This window comes from Eulemur rufifrons, chromosome 5, assembly GCF_041146395.1.
Source record: "Eulemur rufifrons isolate Redbay chromosome 5, OSU_ERuf_1, whole genome shotgun sequence".
In the NCBI taxonomy this organism is placed as follows: Eukaryota; Metazoa; Chordata; class Mammalia; order Primates; family Lemuridae; genus Eulemur; species Eulemur rufifrons.
In genome coordinates, this window is record NC_090987.1 from 2,896,907 (window position 1) to 2,916,262 (window position 19,356).

The 19,356-nt window shown below is 38.4% G+C and overlaps 1 protein-coding gene across 1 annotated transcript in view; it reads right to left on the reverse strand.

Annotated features, from left to right (window-relative positions):
* ZNF407 (zinc finger protein 407) overlaps positions 1-19,356 on the reverse strand; it is a 411,466-nt gene that overhangs the window by 105,883 nt on the left and 286,227 nt on the right. Inside the window, exon 8 of the mRNA XM_069468342.1 lies at positions 17,021-17,199. Coding sequence (XP_069324443.1) covers positions 17,021-17,199 — 179 coding nt within the window. The remainder of the gene's footprint in view (positions 1-17,020; positions 17,200-19,356) is intronic.

Sequence of the window (19,356 nt, forward strand, 5' to 3'; positions counted from 1 at the left end):
TAGGGCAGCAATTCAACTCACTCACTCCTCAGGTGGAAAATAAATGCTTCATACACAAAGTAACAGCTGTCAGTAAGAGCACTGCCATGTGCTAAAAACTCTATTAACATATCAGCCTAAGAAAAATCAGAATTCTTAGGAAAATAACAATATACTATTGTCTCTCTTTGGGCTATAAATTGGATTTTTTTTGGTAGAAATAACTCTAATGAATCCATTTTTCTGTAAATACTAACTGTTAGGCCTGATATTAAAAGTGAACAGCTTTGGAGGCAGAATAAAAAAAAAAAATCTAAAACAAAATAATAGGTCTTGCAATAGGATCTAATAATTATTCATTTCTCAAAAAGAAGTGCGTTCTTAGAAGATGTTGGAAGAAGGAACGAACACAAATATGACCCAAAAACATTGATAAGTTTTTGGTATCACACTTGAGACTTGGCTGGTGGAAGCACGGTTTCCACACAGCAACAGTGGAAAGGAAGCGCACCAGGTACGCAATGGGGCAAACACATGTGTGTCCCAGAGTCACCCAGCAACTTTACTTACTACTTAAAGAAAGAATAATTCAAATGCTTAACCCATTTAATGTCATTCTGACCAACTCTGGTTTATTATATAATCCTATTTACCTTTGAAATACTATATTCAAGTATTTTCTTGGCAATCCATTATAATACAGTGTGTGTGTTTGAGTGTATTCATTTTTGTTTTTCCCTCCATGCCTGGAATATCACTTGAGTTACTAAGAAAAGTACTAAAAGCTGGAGCTTCGTGAAAGCAGGTACCTGTGGAGCAAATGTGCTCACTAGCAAGCCCTCCCACCGCATGCCCCAAGGCTGAGGAGGAGAGAGCAGGGAGCCAGGGAGTGCGGTGGAGGGTGGTGATGCTACGAACACTCTCAAATAACTGGGCAAGAAACTTAGCATTTAGGCCAGCAAGCAATGAGTGGAAGTCCTTTGTAATTACAGAGTACCCCACAGAAACCAATGAATATCAGTTTTGTGAAAATGGGAAGAAACTGCTCCCAGAGGAAAGGCCTGACCCAAGCAGCTACAGGAGAATTTGGGGGATGGTGACGTGGTGCCATGGAGTGCCTGGGGGTCTCCCACCCTCCCAAGCTGGTTCCACTGCAGGGATCCAGCAGTGGCCCCTCACCTTCCCTAAGCTTTGTTGGGTGGCCCTGAGCTACAGACGGGGATGTCTGTGCAAACGCAAGCAAGCTCATTTTGTGTGTATGGTTCCAGTAACCCAACTAAGAAACAAACAACAAAAGAAAATTGAGCAGTATGCTCAAGAAACCAGAGTTCCCTCCTCTTCTCCTTGCCCGCTGCTCACCAACAGGGTTCGTTAGTGTGTTTGGGGTCGGATCCGGGTGAACAGAAGGATGCAGGTAAGGAGGGAACTGTGTGTAGCAAACACGAGATAGAAACTTAACTTCATTTTCTCTTACAACAGCCACGTTATTGCTTCAGTGTTTTTAAGGAAACAGAGGCAAAGGAAAGCTAACCATTTTAACAAGGCACAAAACTAGGGAGTGATACAAATCTTACCATGCCGCCCGCTATCAGCAGCTTTCCCTGCTTCCTGTTGGGCTAACCTTAACATACCTTTACAATCCGACTCCTGCTAACTGACCTCTCCTCCTCCGCAGTCTCCTGCTCCCTCTAGCTAAGCAGGACCCTGCTCCTCAGCCCAGCTCCTTCCATCGAGATTGCTAGGCGCTGGCACTGTCCCCAGCTAACTCCTTCATGTCTTGGCTGGATGTCCCCTCCCAGGGCAGGCTTTTCCATGCCCAGGCTCCCACCTGGCTCCTCTCGGGTTACACTTGTTCACGCCAGCTGCCATAAGCTCTGCTGGTGCCTCCCCGGCAGTGTCTGCCTCTGCCTGCAACAGCCCCACAAAGCTGCAGTCACACATGCTCTGTCCACAAGTCGATCCCCGCACTGAACAAGTAAACTTAAAAGTTTCTTCTCATCTTCAGAATCATAGGCAAAAGTCAATGACCTAATTGGCAAATACTATTTGAAAGACACTGCAACAGGGACTTTATGTGTCATTTATCTAAGTCTCACGCTATCTATGACCAGATAGGTTTTTACGTCCATTTCGCGCACGGGAAAGCTAACGCTGACAGGTGTTGGGAAAGCTTCCTGAGATCACACAGCGAGGAAGTGCCAGAGCTGCTTCTAAGTATGGGCTTCTCTCATCATAAGACAATTGTTCTTTCCACCACACTACACTGACAATCTGGCTATAAGTGGACAAGAGGGGGTCTATGTCCTCAATTTCTATTATTGATGTCTTTAGAAAAGTTTTAACAGAATTTGTTGCTTTTTGATTACAAAAAGCAACATATTGGAGAAAATATAGAAAAGCTTGCATTTAATAAATGGGAGTCCCAATCTTCCTACATCTGGGCTCCAAGGGTTATCTTCATCCTTTTGGGTTCCTGCCCTTCAATAAAAATGGGCACCTTGTTGTTCTGATGTGGTGACAACTAATGAGGCTAAACATCTTTGCATCTACTTCTGGTAATCTACATTTTAAAATGTCTATTCAGATCTGTCTTTTAAAAGAAATCAATTTGAGAAAGGTTTTATATAATAGGAATACAGATCTTCTGTGGGAATACTCATTCTATTGTCTTACATGCTACAAACATTTCTCCTAATTGATTGTGAAACTTTGTTTACTTCCCACCTTCTAGTTCTATTTTTCATGTCTTATGTAACCCTGAGGCTAAATAAATATTATTAAATAAATGAGTTTCCACGATCGCCTGATTATGTAAGAATTTAAAATAAAAATGAAATTCAGGTGAAGAGTTTTAGAAAAAAAGATATAATACCTGCTTTGTTAATTATTTGACATCTACTTGGCTTTTCTCTTTCACACTTCAATTATTAAATCTCTTAAATACAATTAATTGTTTATAATAGTTCTATATTGGTCTTCTAATGTCAGATTATTATTGAGCTACTGAACACCATCATATATAAAAAAATCTATGTGTTACCTTATGCTTTGTTTATAAACAGAAAACATCACAGTAATCATCTGTCAATATACAAAGATCTAACTAAAATAAGGAAGATCAATTTTCTTATATTTTAATTCTATTATTTCAATATATTGACCCCCAAGAATCCAGATTTCAGAATAGAAAACAATGCCAAAAAAAAAAAGTGGAATGCAATAGTTTAAAGGAGGTTTCAGGTATGTATGAATATATATTACAAGCAAAAGAAATTTTGTCCTAAAGTAATAAATAGATGAATGTGATAAAAATGAAACTTTCAAATTTAAGATACTTCATTAACTTCCTCTTCTGGATCAAAGGCAGCCTCACACCTTGGGTCATGTCTTATTCTGCGATGCCAACTCTATCTCTACACTCCCAATGATTAGGTTTTCTCTTCTTGCGCTTTTATAGCCTAGCCAAGGGCAGGGGAGTGGGCTGTCTGTCTTCAGGAGGGTGGCTACAACCTATCCCTATTTGCGTGGTGCAAACCCAGGCAAGTTCCTTTGTGAACTGATCATTTTCTAGAGGTCATTCAGACCATAATTTTAGGCCCTAGCCACCATCCTGATGGTCCTTCTTAGGAAATTGGACCCAGTGGGAACGTTTTCTCTCTTTGCTTAGTCTATGGGTCAGCATTTTCCTTCCCTTGTAGTTCTTAATTCCCTTAAGTGGCAATTATTTAAGACACAGTTAGAGAAGGTGCAATCTACATTCATCCAATAAAACCTAAATATTAAAAAGGACAGAAAAATTCAGCATGGTTACTAAGGATAAATGGGACAGCATTTAGCATTTGAAAGGTACCAACGAAGTGGTATATGACTAAATGGATAAAATAAAAAAAAAAGATGGTTGGAGGTAAAAAAAAAAAATTAGGAAAAACTAAAAGGGCATACTAAGTACCAAAGAGACAGAGCGTCTTAATTACAAAAGGTTAATATCACAGTCAGAGTCAAGAAATAGGTAGAAAGATCACTCTAATAAATAACACCTGGAAATTCACCCAAAGGCAGCAGACATAGAAAGTCTAAATTTTAGATTTTTAACCAGCATGTGATAAAAATTTGATTAGCACAGTGGTCCAAAATACACACTCTTAACATAGGTAACCTCTTCATGTTGAAAGCATGATGCTTGGGGATGAGATCACCCCTATATGTGGAAAGAAGACATACTAGGAAAATTATGATAACTGCCTAGACAGAATAAGTAAGGTCAAAGGCTCTAAAAGAAGTCAAAGGAGAAATGTAAGAATTCTGAATTTTATGTGACTTTTGTCATAAGCATATGACAAAACTACAAGAATGTGTAAAAAGAAGGTAATGAATTAAAATGACAATGTATTCATGCAACACAGCAGCAAAAGTGCTGAAGATGATGAGTATTGCACAGATAATAATAATATAATATAACACGTGAGCTGTGGGTACTGTGGAATGTAGTGCTTCCAGGTCTAGCAAATACAATTTTTATTAAAGATGCCATCTTTTCCCATGGTATATGTATGTACATGTGTGTGTGAGACATACATATATCTCACAAAGATATATGTAAATGTATTTTTTATAAGAACAGGTAAACATTTGTGAAATTTTAATGACTGATTCAAATCTAGTTACATAATTAAATTTTTAAAATTTAATATTTAGAATTTGGTCTTCAATTTAACTGACCACCTCCTTGGTACATCAAAAAATAGCATTTTGCCAAGAAAATTCAACATGTGATGGGTATAAAATATGGTAGACACATTTAAAACTTCTTGGTTTAAAGTGGGTTTTCATACATAAAACTGAATTCATTCCATTAGGATCACTTTTAAGATTTTAACTCTCACAATTATGAAAGATCTCATCCCCGTAATAAATTCTTTATTCTGTATCACTCAAAGTGGTTCTGCTTCTGTGATCGAACCATGACTGACAAAATGCTTTTGGGATGGTGACATTTAATTCAAGTAGCACACATAACAATGTCAATTACCTAGCATAAAATCAGAGAATAGTGGCTACACTGAAACCAAAGGCCAACTTCAAACTCTAGTACTAGTTTGTAAGTTTCAGTCAGTTATTTTACCTCATTGCTTTATCTTATCATTAAGTTAAAAATAATAGTAGCATGAGGGTGTTTTTAAAATCAAATGAGATGATACTCTGAAAATAGTCTGATACCTGGCAAATGGTGAGTGCCTGTGTAAAATATTTATCACACATGACGTGGTCAGGTATTTAGAATAAAGCGAAACGCAGTCAGGGCTGCTTTCCAGATCTTTCCCACGCTCCAGAGCACGGAGACGAGCTGGCTGTGGAAGCCGCCCTGATGCTGTCGCAGGCCGTTCCCGCCTTCCCAGGGCAGCGCCCACGTTTCCTTTGCAGACCTCATGCCACGCGAGCAGACGTCCCGCATTCGTGTGGCGACAACCCAGCAATCCTAAACACAGCACTAGTTACAAATTCTCAAAGTTGATTGCTTGTCGGGTCGTAACTTTTCAAAAGTGTTTTGCAACATACTAGGAAGCAGAACATAAATCTTACGAACTCAGAGAAGTTTAAAAAGTTTTTCTCACTAAAAAAGTTTAAAAATTATTAATTCAGCTTTTCAGTGACATGATTCAAAAACCAACACCAGATAAAGTAAAAATGCTTTTTATTGATAATTCAGAAATATTAAGGGAATGTTAGATCACCCTGTCTCTGAAATGGCGCGGGCGCCGTCCCGCTCCGACTCCGCAGGGCAAACCCCGAGCCATGCGGAGCCCGCGTCTCAATTCGCCAGGACGCTGAGGCGCGGGTTTCAAATAAGGGTTTGCATCAGAGACAAAGATCCTGCCCGGGGCTGGCTTAGCAACAGGAGGAAACAGTCGTACACTTGAGGAAACCTCACAGAAACTTCTGTTTTCTCAGGAGGCGGAAACCGTGCAGCTAGGACCGCGGTGTCGCCCTTGGTCGTGTGGAAGCGCATGCTCACACGGCGCATGCTCACATGGGCCGCTGCTGATGGGCATGGACACGCCGACGTGGAGCACGACTAAATACAAACACCCAGATAAAGTGTCTGCATACATTACCATGTTGTATTTCAGGTCTATCTCAAAACCTTTAGGCCAAACATTCAATTTTATCTGTACTATGATGATAAAATATTGTTTCCTACACTTTGAGTGAAAATGACTATGCATATTAATGTAATAGGTGAATATCTTGACATCTTAATGCCTAGAAGATGAACACACCCAAATTGATCCTGCCATAAATAATAAAAATACATAGCCCTGGATTTCAAACGTCTTTGTCAATGTAGAAAAGATATTAAAAAATTTGATATGTTCAAACTGAACATAAAACATCTTAAAAATGTCTAACACATTTTCTTAGACACGGATAGAGAAATTGGAGTGAAAAAAAGGAAAATATATTAAGTGCTATAACAGAATTATATCTAAAACCAAAATTACTTCTTTGACCAAGTTCTGGTTCATGGTAAAAGATTCATGATCTAGAAGCATACATCACAAAAAAAAAATTTCTTTTCATCACATATAGGGAGAAAAGGCCAGAAATATGGATGAAGATGATACGTTAGGAAAACATTAAAGTACAACAAAAAGATCCCAAAGTGTTATTCAACCTCTTTTAAAGGGCTATCTTGTTTTATTAATATTTCTCTTCCTTTTTCAGCATTTTACTGTATGTGCTGTACAATCCGACTTCCAAGCCGGCCCCGCAACACACTCAGTGACCCTACAGTCTCATCTGCCTGCCCAGGACTTCCCGCCTGTGTCCTCTCACCCCGCTCTGATTACTCAATTCTTACAATATCAAGTGCTTTTCAACTTGCCTTCGGCACTTCAGATTAATCATCTTCGTGTACACTTGAGTTGTACAAGTTACAGCTACATTAACATTCCTGTAGCAAACACTATCTCCAACACTCCTTTAAATAGCAAGAACTCTTAAAAATTAGGAGAACTTATGACAATTAAATGTGCACAAGAAGGATTCTATTTGGTCCTTGATTTAAATGAAAAGCTTGCTCCGTCGGAATAACAAGGATAATCTAACAAAGCCTAATCCTATCGATGCTTTATTTATAAAACACCAAGGAGTACCATAGTTCAATGTTGATTGTACAAAACGTCAATAGATTCAATAAATATTTAGCTACTAACATAAAGAATGTTAAAATATGAAACTGAACTACCTGATAAGTGAGAAAGGTTATGAGTCTAGTGTTTTTTTAAACAATAAAACCTGAGGTGAAACCAATTGTAATACTACCAAATACTAAAATTTCAAGAAAACTATTAGGGCGTTTTCATGTCTGTCATTTTATACTAACAAATTCTTTAAAGCAAACGGTCTATTTATTACAGTCTTGTTTCTAATCATGACAATAGGTATATAAACTTACCAAGAGAATAGGGTATGTAAATATAAATATGAAAGTTGTGGCAACAATCTAGGTCACCTATGTTAATAAAATATAATTTGGAATATCAACTCTTTTCACTCAAGAGCAACACCTACTGGCATAATTAAAAAGAACATAGAAGATACAGAGTAATTTCAGTTATATATTTCATTAATTCAATACTTAAAGAGCACTTAATACGTACCAGGCACTATCTTAAGCACTTTGCAAAATTAGCTTATTTAAGCACCCCAAGACATTTATCACTAAAAGAGATTAACTGATATAAAGTTTACTCCAAGATGCAAAAAGATCTATTTCATAGTTTGAGATGTGGTTTCTATTTAAGAATCCAAATCTGTCCCTAGCCAACGTCTTGAAGGAAACTGGCACTGTAATTCATTCTATAATAACTTAGAGAAATCAGGCACGGAATGTGAAGGAAATCCTGAAAGGCAGTTTCCCCAAAAGAGTATTCCCCTAATAAGAAAATATTAAATCTTATATTCCATGCAATGTGATTAAATTAATCTATACAACTTGCAAAAGAACTTGCTTTTCCCTTTACAAACAGGAAATCATTTATGCTAGGTTTTTATTTTAAGCATGCACTAAAATTACAATTTTTCACAAGAAGAAAGAATGACTTCCTGCCAATCACCCTGACATGCTACTCAACAAATGGCACTAATAGCTGTGACGAGAGTGCACGTGTCTGAGCAGAGCTTTTTAAGAAGGATCTAGAACAGCCATCAAAAATACTACTTTACCTAGTTGAGGCCTACGCTATATTCTGCTGCAGTAAAAGCTATTAGGTGATTTAAGTGACTACTTTACAATGACGAATTTTCATCTATTAAAAGAATGTATCTAAGTATTTTTAATCTTCCTTAGAAAAAAATGGAAACAATAAGAAAGTGTAAGCATGTCTGTAAGTTCAAATATTTTACTTTATATTGTTCTCAATAAATTAATTTTGAGAATTTACTCAAATGATTTATATGTTTCAGATACTGACTAGCACGTATCATATAACATCTGTCTGATGTATTTAATTATAGAGAGCAAAGTCAATTGATATAATTTTGTATTAACTCTTCCCCATTTTCACTTATCCCATTCCAGTCAAATTTCTGCCCTGAATGACCCCTCACCAACCAAGATGCCTATTTATATCTTCTTTACGGATATGTTTGGAAAACAGAGAAAAGATAGGAGTAAGTAATTGGTGTTTGTAATTTTTAAAAATTGTGGTAAAATACACACAACATAACATTTACCGTCCTAACCATTTTTAAGTATGAAGTCCATCAGTGCCAAGTACCTTCCCATTGTTGTACAACCAATTTCCAGAACTTTTTTATCTTACAATACTGCAACTGTCTACCCATCAAACAACTCCCCATTCCCCTCCCCCCTGCCCTGGCCACTATCGTTGTATTTTCTGTCTCTGTGATTCTGGCTACTCTAGGTACCTCGTATGGAATTATAATTATCAATGTGAGCCAGTCTTTGTGACTGGCTTATTTCACTTAGCAGACTCTTCTCAAGGTTTATCCATATCATAGCAGGTGCCAGAAGTCCCTCCCTTTTTAAGGCTGAATAATATTGTACTGCACGTATATACCAAATTTTGTTTATCCATTCTTTCACTGAGGACATCTGGGCTGCTTGCACGGTTTGACTGTTATTGATGATGCTGCTATGAACATGGATGTAAATCTCTTTGAAACCCTGCTTTCAGGTCTTTTGGTACACACCCCAAAGTGGGACTGCGGGTCACAGAGTAATTCTTTAATTATTTGAAGTGCTGCCAACATGTTGCCACAGTGGCTGCTCCCAGTTACATCCCCTCCAATGCTGCTCAAGGATCCTGCTGTCCACATCCCTGTCAACACTTGCTATTTTCTGCTTTTTGATGAAGGCATCCTAACGAATGTGAAGTGGTAGGAGTAGTTTTTAGTAGAGAAGTCTGGAGACCCTGCCTTATTCCACAGGTCCAGGTTAACACCTTCAGTCATAATGTACCCCTGATACTACACACATCTCTTCTGGGTTTTTCTGTTATAGTCTCAATCATCAAAGCATAAGTAATATTCCACTAGCCTAATTAAGGGACATTCTACAAAATAACTGACCAATATTCTTTAAAAGTGTCAAGGTCATGAAAGACTGAAAAACTGTCATGGATTAGAAAAGAGTAAACAGATACGACAGCTGAAGAGAATGTGGTTTCCTGGGCTGAATTCTGGGCAAGAAAAGGGGTGTGAGTGGACGAAGTGGCACACTCTGCACCAAGGATATAGTGTAGAAAACAGCACTGCACCAATGCAAGTGTCTTTGGTTTTTGTAACTGTAGAACGGTCATGTTTAGTGCTAACGTTTGGGGAAGTCCGGTGAAGGATAATTGAGAACTCTCTGTACTATTACTACAACTTTTCTGTAAGTTTAAAATTATTTAAAATAACAACTTGAAACAGAATAAACCTGCTAAACGGTAATCTTACTGCAAACAGAAATAAATGAAACTGCAAACGAGAAATAATGTGCATTATTTCATATTCTGAATGAAATTTCAAAGCTAATTAAATAATATATCTAAATTTCTCAAATAATTTGAAAAACTTATAATGCTATTCTTCAATAAATGGCTTCAGTTGAAACAAAAATCTGTTATGCAGTATTAGCAATAGGACTTGTCAATACCTACTTAATTTCCCTCATATAAAACTGCCTTTTAGTTGGGGTCAAGATGTATGTGTGAGAGTGTGTAAATTTTTTAAATATATAAGTTATATTGAATTGAACAGCTGATAAAAAGTCTACATAAAACTAAAAACCACATCCATTACCTGATAATATCATACTGCCCCCACTTTCCACAAATCAATTTTTTCCCTTAAAATTTTGATAAATGAAGTTGTCGAGGAGATAAGATCACAATTTTGCTTCCTTTTTATTTTTTTAACCATTTTAACTTTCAGAACCCAGGTCGTGAATGCTGCAAACCTTGCCCTGATAAGATCAGGATTTTGCCTGCTGGGGAGGCAACTGGCCGCCCTTGCTGTGCGGGGACAGGCCCACAGGAAGTGCCAGGTGGCTCTGAATGACACAGGCGGGTCACACTTCGCCAGGCCTCCAAACAGAGAATATAGTTTTTTCCTGGAAAAGATTTTAAACATTATTTCAAAATTTTTCTTTGAGCCCGTGTAGCTAGGGGATGAGCCTGAGTTACGTGACGGCCTGGGATCCGTCAAAATTGATGATTTTTTAATCAAACGGATTTCAGATATCTTCAGCCAATCCTGTTAGGTGTTACTAACACACGCTGTGTTTTAATTGCGTCCTCTGACTTTATGTTAAATGTTGTAAATGCCATTAAGGACTGCACAGAGCATTAAAATATACACTAGAAAGGACATTTTTTCAGGAGGATTTTTTAAATAAAAGTTTTAAAAATATGGAGTACAATAGGTGATAAACAAGGAAGAGAAATAATTCAAATAAATTATTTCAGTGATAAAAGTTTCTACTCTGAAACGTTTTAAATAGACCTTCTTTAGCCCTAATTTTAGGATATGCTCAGTCACACTAACATATGTATGAAGGCTAACATATACACATACATACATATATTGTTATGAGAGTCATTATTCTGAATAGCAACATGAAATAAATGCAAAAAATCCTTTCGGCCCCTTCCTTCTAAGTAGAGTTCTTCATTACTACTTACTAATCACTTAAAATAGGAAACCACACCTGAATACCATCCGGATTACTCTAGAACAATCAGGATCCTGCTCTTGCAGGAGGATTGCAGGAAGGAAGTGGCAGAAGGGTGGGCCAGAGAGACAGAGGGACAAGGCGAATGCTTCTCTGGCACTACTCCATGGTGTGTGCAGATAAAGGAAGTTTTTGTACATACCAAAGAAAACTTAGAGAATATATTCATTCTTAAGCAGATTAAATGTAGAAATTTTTAAGTCTATAATTACAAAGTTTTGAAAAAAACAATTTCAGTATATTATTCAATAAAAGAGAAGTGGTAATCTATCTAAAGGTCTGCTTAACGTCTCAGTAAACAGCACATTTACTGATAAACATCCACAAATGAGATTTTCCTAGTTACCAATCATATTACTGAAAAAAGTGGGCTGATGAAAAATACTGCTTTGACATTATTCACCCAATGACTACGAAGTGTGCAAGATAGTTCATTCTAAACTTAGGACCTCCAACAGGCATGAGCGCGAGAAAGAGTGAGGAGAAATGCCAGCTACCAAAACATCCAATTCACCGAGCCGTGATGGACATCGAGGACACTGCCGCGGCAGAAGGTGCCGGAGTATTTAGACAGGAGCTTGAAGGGGACAAAGACATTTAACAGCAGTTAAGAAAAATAGTAAATTAACCCATGGATGATGTCTGAGGTTAACGAATCAAATTGTTGAACTGCTAATTATTTTAGGAAGTCTTTTGTTAGTGGTGAAGGATCAGGAGATTGGAAAACAAGGAATCTAGTCTGAAGGTTAAAAAGAAAGAGGGGAGAGGCTGAAAATTATAGACCTGTAAGTCTAACATCTATATTAGGAAATAAATTTGAGATGATACTTATGGATGAGCTTAATGATACATCTGGAGAAGCACAGTTTAATAGGAGTGAGTCAGCGTGGACTTACCAAAGGCAATCATGTCAGAAAGAATTTCGTTCCTTTTTAGGTTGAAGTAATAATTGGTTTATGTAAGGGAGAACCAATGAGAAACTGTCAGGATTTTCTGAGGTTTTTGGACCTTTTCATGAAATGAATTACTGTACAAAATGTCATGACATGTGTCGGAGGATCCAACTAACAAAAGGGGATGAAAGTAACGGGGTTAAAAATAGAGGGCCACGGAGAATTTGGGAGAGACCACCTTCCACGAGGCTCTGTGTGCTGGAACACTATCGTCTAATGATGAAGAAAATCTTTTATATTAGGAAATTTGAACATTTTGCTAAATAAGAGGGAATGGTTAAGACAAAAGACTATAGCTGTTTAACCTTAACTACAATAGATTAAGTAAATGAGCTCGGGGGAGAATATGAAATTGAATTTGTCTAAGGAAAAGTGATACACTTGGATGGAAATAAAGAATCAAGTAAATACAGTTTAAATGGTACTGAATTAGTTAGCATTAGGAACAAAAAAGGACTTGAGGTTTTGATAGGAGTCAAACTTTCACATTCTTATTCTTATAACTGGCTGAGAGGCCAATACAGACAAATAATACATGTTATAAAGAATACAAAAATCGATTATCCAGAGAAGAATATGAAAATCTCCATTTCTGAAGAGAGTATCTGATAAATTCATGTGCTATCACTCTGTACAAGCAATAATTCAATGTACATGGTTAAGTGGCAAAGTCTTAATACATAAGAACTGATGAAAATAAAATCAATTTAAATATGATACAAAAGTATGACAGCAGAAAAGTAAAGAAACAGTAAAAGATTAAATATTTTATCTAAAAGATTAAAATTGTCCCAGCAGGTAAAGAGACAAAATGCAACCACATGACACTTATATGGAAGCTGGGGTAGCTACACTAGTATGAAACACAGAATTATGGCAAGAGATATTGCTACAGATACAAAGAAACATTTCATAATTGTAAGGAATACATATTCTTTATCATGTATGTGTATGTGTATTAACTAATCCTGAAGTTCTGAGTACCTAGAGATACATCTTCAAAACACTTAAAGCCAAAATTAACAGAATTTAAAAAGACAGACAAATCCAGAATCAGAGAAACTTCAACATGCCTCCCATAACAGTTGATAGAATCAGCATTAAAAAAAAAATCAGTAAGAATAAAGACAATCTGGAGCAAAACGGTACACAGACTTGATGTTGTAACCGACATACAGGAACATAAATGATGCACCAAGCGCTACCGGCATTACATTCCTTTCTAGTGTGTCCCAAACATTTGCCCAAACTCACCATTTGCTGGGATAAAGAAAGGCTATGCCAATTTTAAGGGATTCAAATAATTCAGATTAGACTCCGTAAACACAGTAAATTTCAGCCAGCTATCGATTTCTATTACTATTTCAAAAGTTAACCAAAAGGTAAGTAGAAAAATCCCACACTGCCTGGAAATTAAATACTAGATTTCTAAATAATCCATGGTTAAAAAAATAAATAAATCACTTTTGTGTTTCAAATAGGGCTACAACTAAAATTAAAACTCACAGATAGCCTTTCATTCTTTGGAGTATGAAATGGAAAATGATGCCCAAATCATTCTACCCGTTGCCAAAAAGGATTGGGAAAAAAATACAGTGAATTATCAACTTCTGCTCGCCAGGGAAGACGAACCCGAGCAGCCATTGACGCTAAGTGCCGAGCAGTTCACAGTAGTGTTGTCTCACTTAGATCACACATGCCTTCCGCGTGACAGGCATCACCGTCTCCACTGTAGAGAGTGGAAACTGAGGTAAAGGAGTTAAAAGGAAGTTTCCAGAGTCATGTAGGGAACGATAAAGCTTCCATTAGAGCCCACCCTGCCCTGAAGGCCACGACCACAGAAGCACTAGCAGAACCAGCAGGGCCGAAGCTCAAGGATAAGGAATCTGGAGCTCAGAGACGTCCAACCACACTCATCCTTACAAAGCAGCACAAGAGGGACCTGAGTTGGCCTCCAGGTTGGTGGCATCTGCGTAAATTACGTCACCTACACGACGGCAAGTACACACCAATGTAGAGATACCCAGGGAATAGCACAACCAGAGAAAAACCTCTTTCTGAAGAACAGCTTTCAAATAAAAATAAAATACCTCACTTTAATATATAAATTTCCAAATATTTTCTCAACTTAAATCTAAATTACTTCAACCAAATCACACTATTTACAGTCTTTTTCTGTTGTGGTTATAAATGTTTTCCTTCTAATAATGTCTGATATACGCGCTGTAGCCAAATCAGGACTGGAGTGCTTTTTGTGGGGTGGGGTACTTAGGGTAGTTTTAAATTCAACCTTTTAGGAAAAGAACTACATGATATGCTTCACTGAATTTTGGGCTACAAAATTCTTATCCTGCTTACATTGCTTACGCCAGAAAATGCAGCTGCAATATCCTTCATGCCTGTACCCGTCCACCCTTAGGGTTTTCTGCCACTGTGTGACGTTTTACGCCACCTCCCATCAGAGTCCCTCACCTGTGGCATCAGAAACTACCACCACCAACAAGTAACGAGGGCGGCAACAATTTGACTCAAATATCATACTGAAAAGCATCACACAGGATTCAGAATTACAAGGCTAAAAAGAAGTCAGTCCAAAAAAAATTCATTCTTTTAAAGTTTCCTCTTAATGAGCTAAATTTAATCTTATCCAAAATATTACTGAGGAGCAATCCTGCCACGCCTAGGGAAGAATATAGTCAATACCTGCTTTCGTGTCACAAGGGTTTCTTCTGTGAACATAGCTAGGAATGCTATGGCTTACGTAGAAAGACGTTTCTAGCAGAATAATAAAAATACTAAGGAGGAGACGAGGCTATAGTTTTAGACAGGACTATAATGTGAGCCTCACACACATATACAAGTGGACTAGGATGATTTTTCTAAAATTTTTTCCGTCACTAATGAGATTCTCACAACATATCACCAAGTAACATCCGGTATCACCAGTGCAGTAGGAATGTGAGCGCAGCAACCGGCCCTCACCGTGCACAACCACCAAACGGAGACATTTCCATGGTCTGCAACTAGCTTTCCTCCCCTTTCTTTGGAATTTGGTTTTTCTGAAGGTGAGAGGTACTTTATTTAAGGAAGTAGTCCATTTTTAATGTCTAATTGGTACACGGAAGGGGAAGATAATATCCACACATCAATCCTGAACCTGGAAGGTGGGCAGAGCACCACCACCGTGGAGACGAGACGTGCTGACAGCCCACCACTAAGTCCGTTCCTGATGCTTGGCCGTTTCTAGAAGTGCCCACGGCACACGCAGTGTTTCTGGCTTCTGTCCTGCCATGTACTCATATTTAAAACGAACCCACAGGTACTGAAGGCCAGAGCTATTTCAACTGGACTTTATCTGTTTTTGTGAACTAAAGCTGATAAACTGTCTGGTTCAAAACCTTTACAGAAAGAACCTCACCAAAATGGAAAAAAGCAGAGACCTCTGTTTTTGTTTGTTTTCCAAAAATAGCCCTAAATACAGCAGAGAGATTACTAAATCAGACATTCACCCATTATTCAAATAAGTCAATCACGTGAACATAAAGTGAGAAATCTGAAAGAACACATCAGCAAAAAAACAATAATAACCTTACATCTATACATTGTCAAATGCATTAAGGATATTATTTTAACTTAAATTACTCATCCAGTTCTATTTCCTTTAGTGTAGGTATTATATGAGAGCAAATAGTGCTTAATGTTTTGAAAACGGAGTCTTGCCTTTCTGGTGTGATTTCCCATGACTTTCAAACACTATTATCACGACCCCGCCATCCCCCCCAGTGCCAACAACCCCCTTTGCGTTGCACACGATAGGCATGAAGTGTTCTGGGCTAACAGCTTCACAGCCATTATCTTTTTTAATTCTCACAATGACCCTATTAAGTGAGTACTATCACACAGATAGTACATATGAGAAATCGGAGGCTTGGGGAGGTCAGCCTGCCTGAGGTCGTATGGCCAATAAGGGAGGAAGTAGAGTTTAAAGGCAGCTCTAACTGGTCCCAAAGCATCTGCTTAGAGCATACCCAGTATCAACTGGCATTATTCAACTGCAGTATTGCTTGGCCTAAATCTTGGAACAGTTCTCTAAATTTATTTCAGGGTAAGTACTTCCTCAAATAGGTCCCCACACCCATAACCCATCATTTTGTTGTTCTGCATAGTGAGAATTCAACACTAAAGAATACTGGCTAATTAAACAAAATGGTGGGTTAGAGAGGAACAGGCCTGCTTTACCCTGCAGTTGTTGCTACATCTCTGATACCTTCCAGAGCACCTGCCTTGTGGTCCAAGGGGCTAGAGTCATCGCCAGCACTTCCCTAAAACCCGGGTGACAGGTTCCTCCAAAATCTGGGAAATGAGCAGTACTGTGTTATCACCCAAGTTGCCTGACTCACTCTGCTCAGTCACAGGCCAAATTCTTTCCAGGTATTCACTAGAAAAACGATAGTGCAAAGGGACAGGGCGTAACAATTTAAATCACAAACATTTTTTGAAAAAAAATAAAAATTTTACCAATTAGTCAAAATACGAAGCTCAAACAGCTACTCTCATTTTAGTTGAACTATGTTTTAAATATTTGTTATTGTTAACTTTGCTGTCCTAGGATGATTACTTTGTCAGATTTGCTTTTGTGATAAAATACAGTTGAAAAGGCCGGTTTTCATTGTTAAGTGGGGTAAGACTGGAATGCACTTTTCTACAGGTCTTGAGGCAGATACTATCACATACTCTGCTCCATTAAAATAAATCACGGTAATGTACAAACAGCATTTATAACGGCTGCGATCAAGTGAATGAAATCCTGTTAAAAACAACAAGCATTTGAACAGTCTCAGTGCCTTACCAGCATGCAAATACGCGAGGTCAGGGTTTTCGATATCGGGATGCTGCTCTTTCAGGTGGTTTCGGAATTCCACCGGGACATTGGTCCCATAGTCACACTTGGGGCAGTTGTACATCTTGACTCCTTCATGTTTGCCTGTGTGTAAAATGTGTTTGCGGATATTTTCAGCACAGTTTGACCTACCAAGTAAGAAAGAAAAGTAAATCGAATTAAGGTCAAATCAATGACATTATACCACAAACAGTGATATTAGCTAACACTTACATAGTTCTTTCTACACGCTGGGCACTGTTCTAAGTGCTGCACCCATATAATTAACGTATATATTAACCTTATGAGACTGGTAGTTTTTATAACCTAGCATTAATTTCTAAGTTGGTCTTTTACCTTAGCAATTCAGTTCCATGTAGAACCGAAAATACAAAATCCCAAATTCTATTATTTTAATATCAAATTATTCTGGTACCACTTGAGGGCAGTGAAGAATTTGCTTATCCCCAAGAAAACACCTACCACCACTGTGGAGAGGCACAAGAGAAAAATGTGTCACCTCCACTGAATTTAGAGCATTCAGGAGACAAAGATGCTTTTGCTTTTAAGTTCTGTCAAGTGAGATGCCTCTGAGTAAGGCTCAAAACCAGTTTGCATATAGAGGTGCAGCTACAAACAGCCCCGGCCCGAGCGCCAACATTTGGGCAATGTGTTAGTGCCGGTGAGCTTTCTGTGATCGTGTCGGCTTTTAAGAGTGAAGGACTGCAGAACACGATGCGGGCCCGTGTATTACATTGCCACTGAAAACAGGAGTAGGCTCATTGCCCACGGTTTTCCTGCAGAATTAGACACGCAAGGCCTGAAATAATCAGAGAACTGGGAATGAGACGTTCTTCGTGGCAAACTATTCCGTCCGCCCTGTCAGTACGTCTGCAGCCGAGACCGCACACCTAGACCCCTTCCGAATACACACACAGCTGTTTTTCTTTTGTCTTTGTCATTTTTAGAACAGCAATGAAAAGAGCTCTATACAAATTCAAGCAGGTGGTAAGGGGTTATCTAGAAAGAAACAAACAAACAAAATCAGGCTGAAATTAAATGCCAGAAGAAAACAGAGCAGTATGTGTATCAGCATCTCCCGAAGGTACTGCTGAAGAGAGAAACCCTGCAAGGTGTTCTCTGAAGAGAGATTTCGATGACCAAATAAGGCCGGGAAATGGTGGTTAGTGAACACATCTCACAATGCACTTCAGACATTAAGGGCTCTAAGAGGAAACTTCATGTAGGTCCTCATTGCCTGAATGCTTCTAATTGGAGTCACTTATGTGCGTAATATTCAATGACATTATAATGTTTATTTTTCAGGGAGTACACCCTGGGAAATATTGGTCAAGCAAGTGAAAATGGTTATAAGCAACGATTTTGTACTAGCTGTGTTATCACTCACATGGAAGGGCAGCAAAAGATGTTAGAAATGCGAAGACTCAGTAAATACGGTGTCTATTTATTCACTCGTGACAAGGGGAGCGTGGAGAAGTGTACTGTAAACAAGGCAGAGTTAATGAAAATGGCACTTGGAACAGCATTCCATGGATGGAGGGGACGGGGTGCCCCTCGTGGGGACTCGCCTCAGGAATGGGCACCCTGCAGTACGGAACAGTCCTGCAACTGCACCCAGGGGAGCCCTCTGGGACAGCGGCCACCACCTCCCCGCTCCAGGCAGGGTCTGTCAGCACACGCACGTGCCCACCTCATTAAATCTAACAAACTCAATCCCTTTGTGCCCAGGAAAAAAAGACTAGAAAGAGAAACAGCAAAATATTAATGCAGCCATGCTGCAATGCCTATGCTCTTTATTTTCTAAATATGCTTTAATGATTTATATATTAATGAATACATTTTTAAAACTTAAAAGAACACTATCACCTTTAGAAATAATAATAAGAAGAACCGAAATAACAGAGATTTTCCAGCTATTTTCAGCTTGCTTTGGGCAAAGGCTCTGTCAAGGTAGGTGTTAAATTTCTCTTAGACTAAATATCTGTAAGGTAGTTAGTGAATATACGCATGCATAGCTTATTTCTTTCATGTCACTTCTGAATTACCAAATTTGCTTTTAATATAAATTCTCTATTGTTAATTAACAATTACTACACAATGAAAAACAAAAAAAAGAGTAAGCACCTACCTAAAGTGTGCCATGGGCCACTACTGGCCTGGCGACTTCAAAGGCACCTCTGAGGCCGTGAGTGCTAACGGAATTTTACTCAGAAGCAGGGAAGTATCACGACAACACGCCGACTTACAAACGTTACACAGCTAGTAAGTGGTTAAGGCAAAATCTG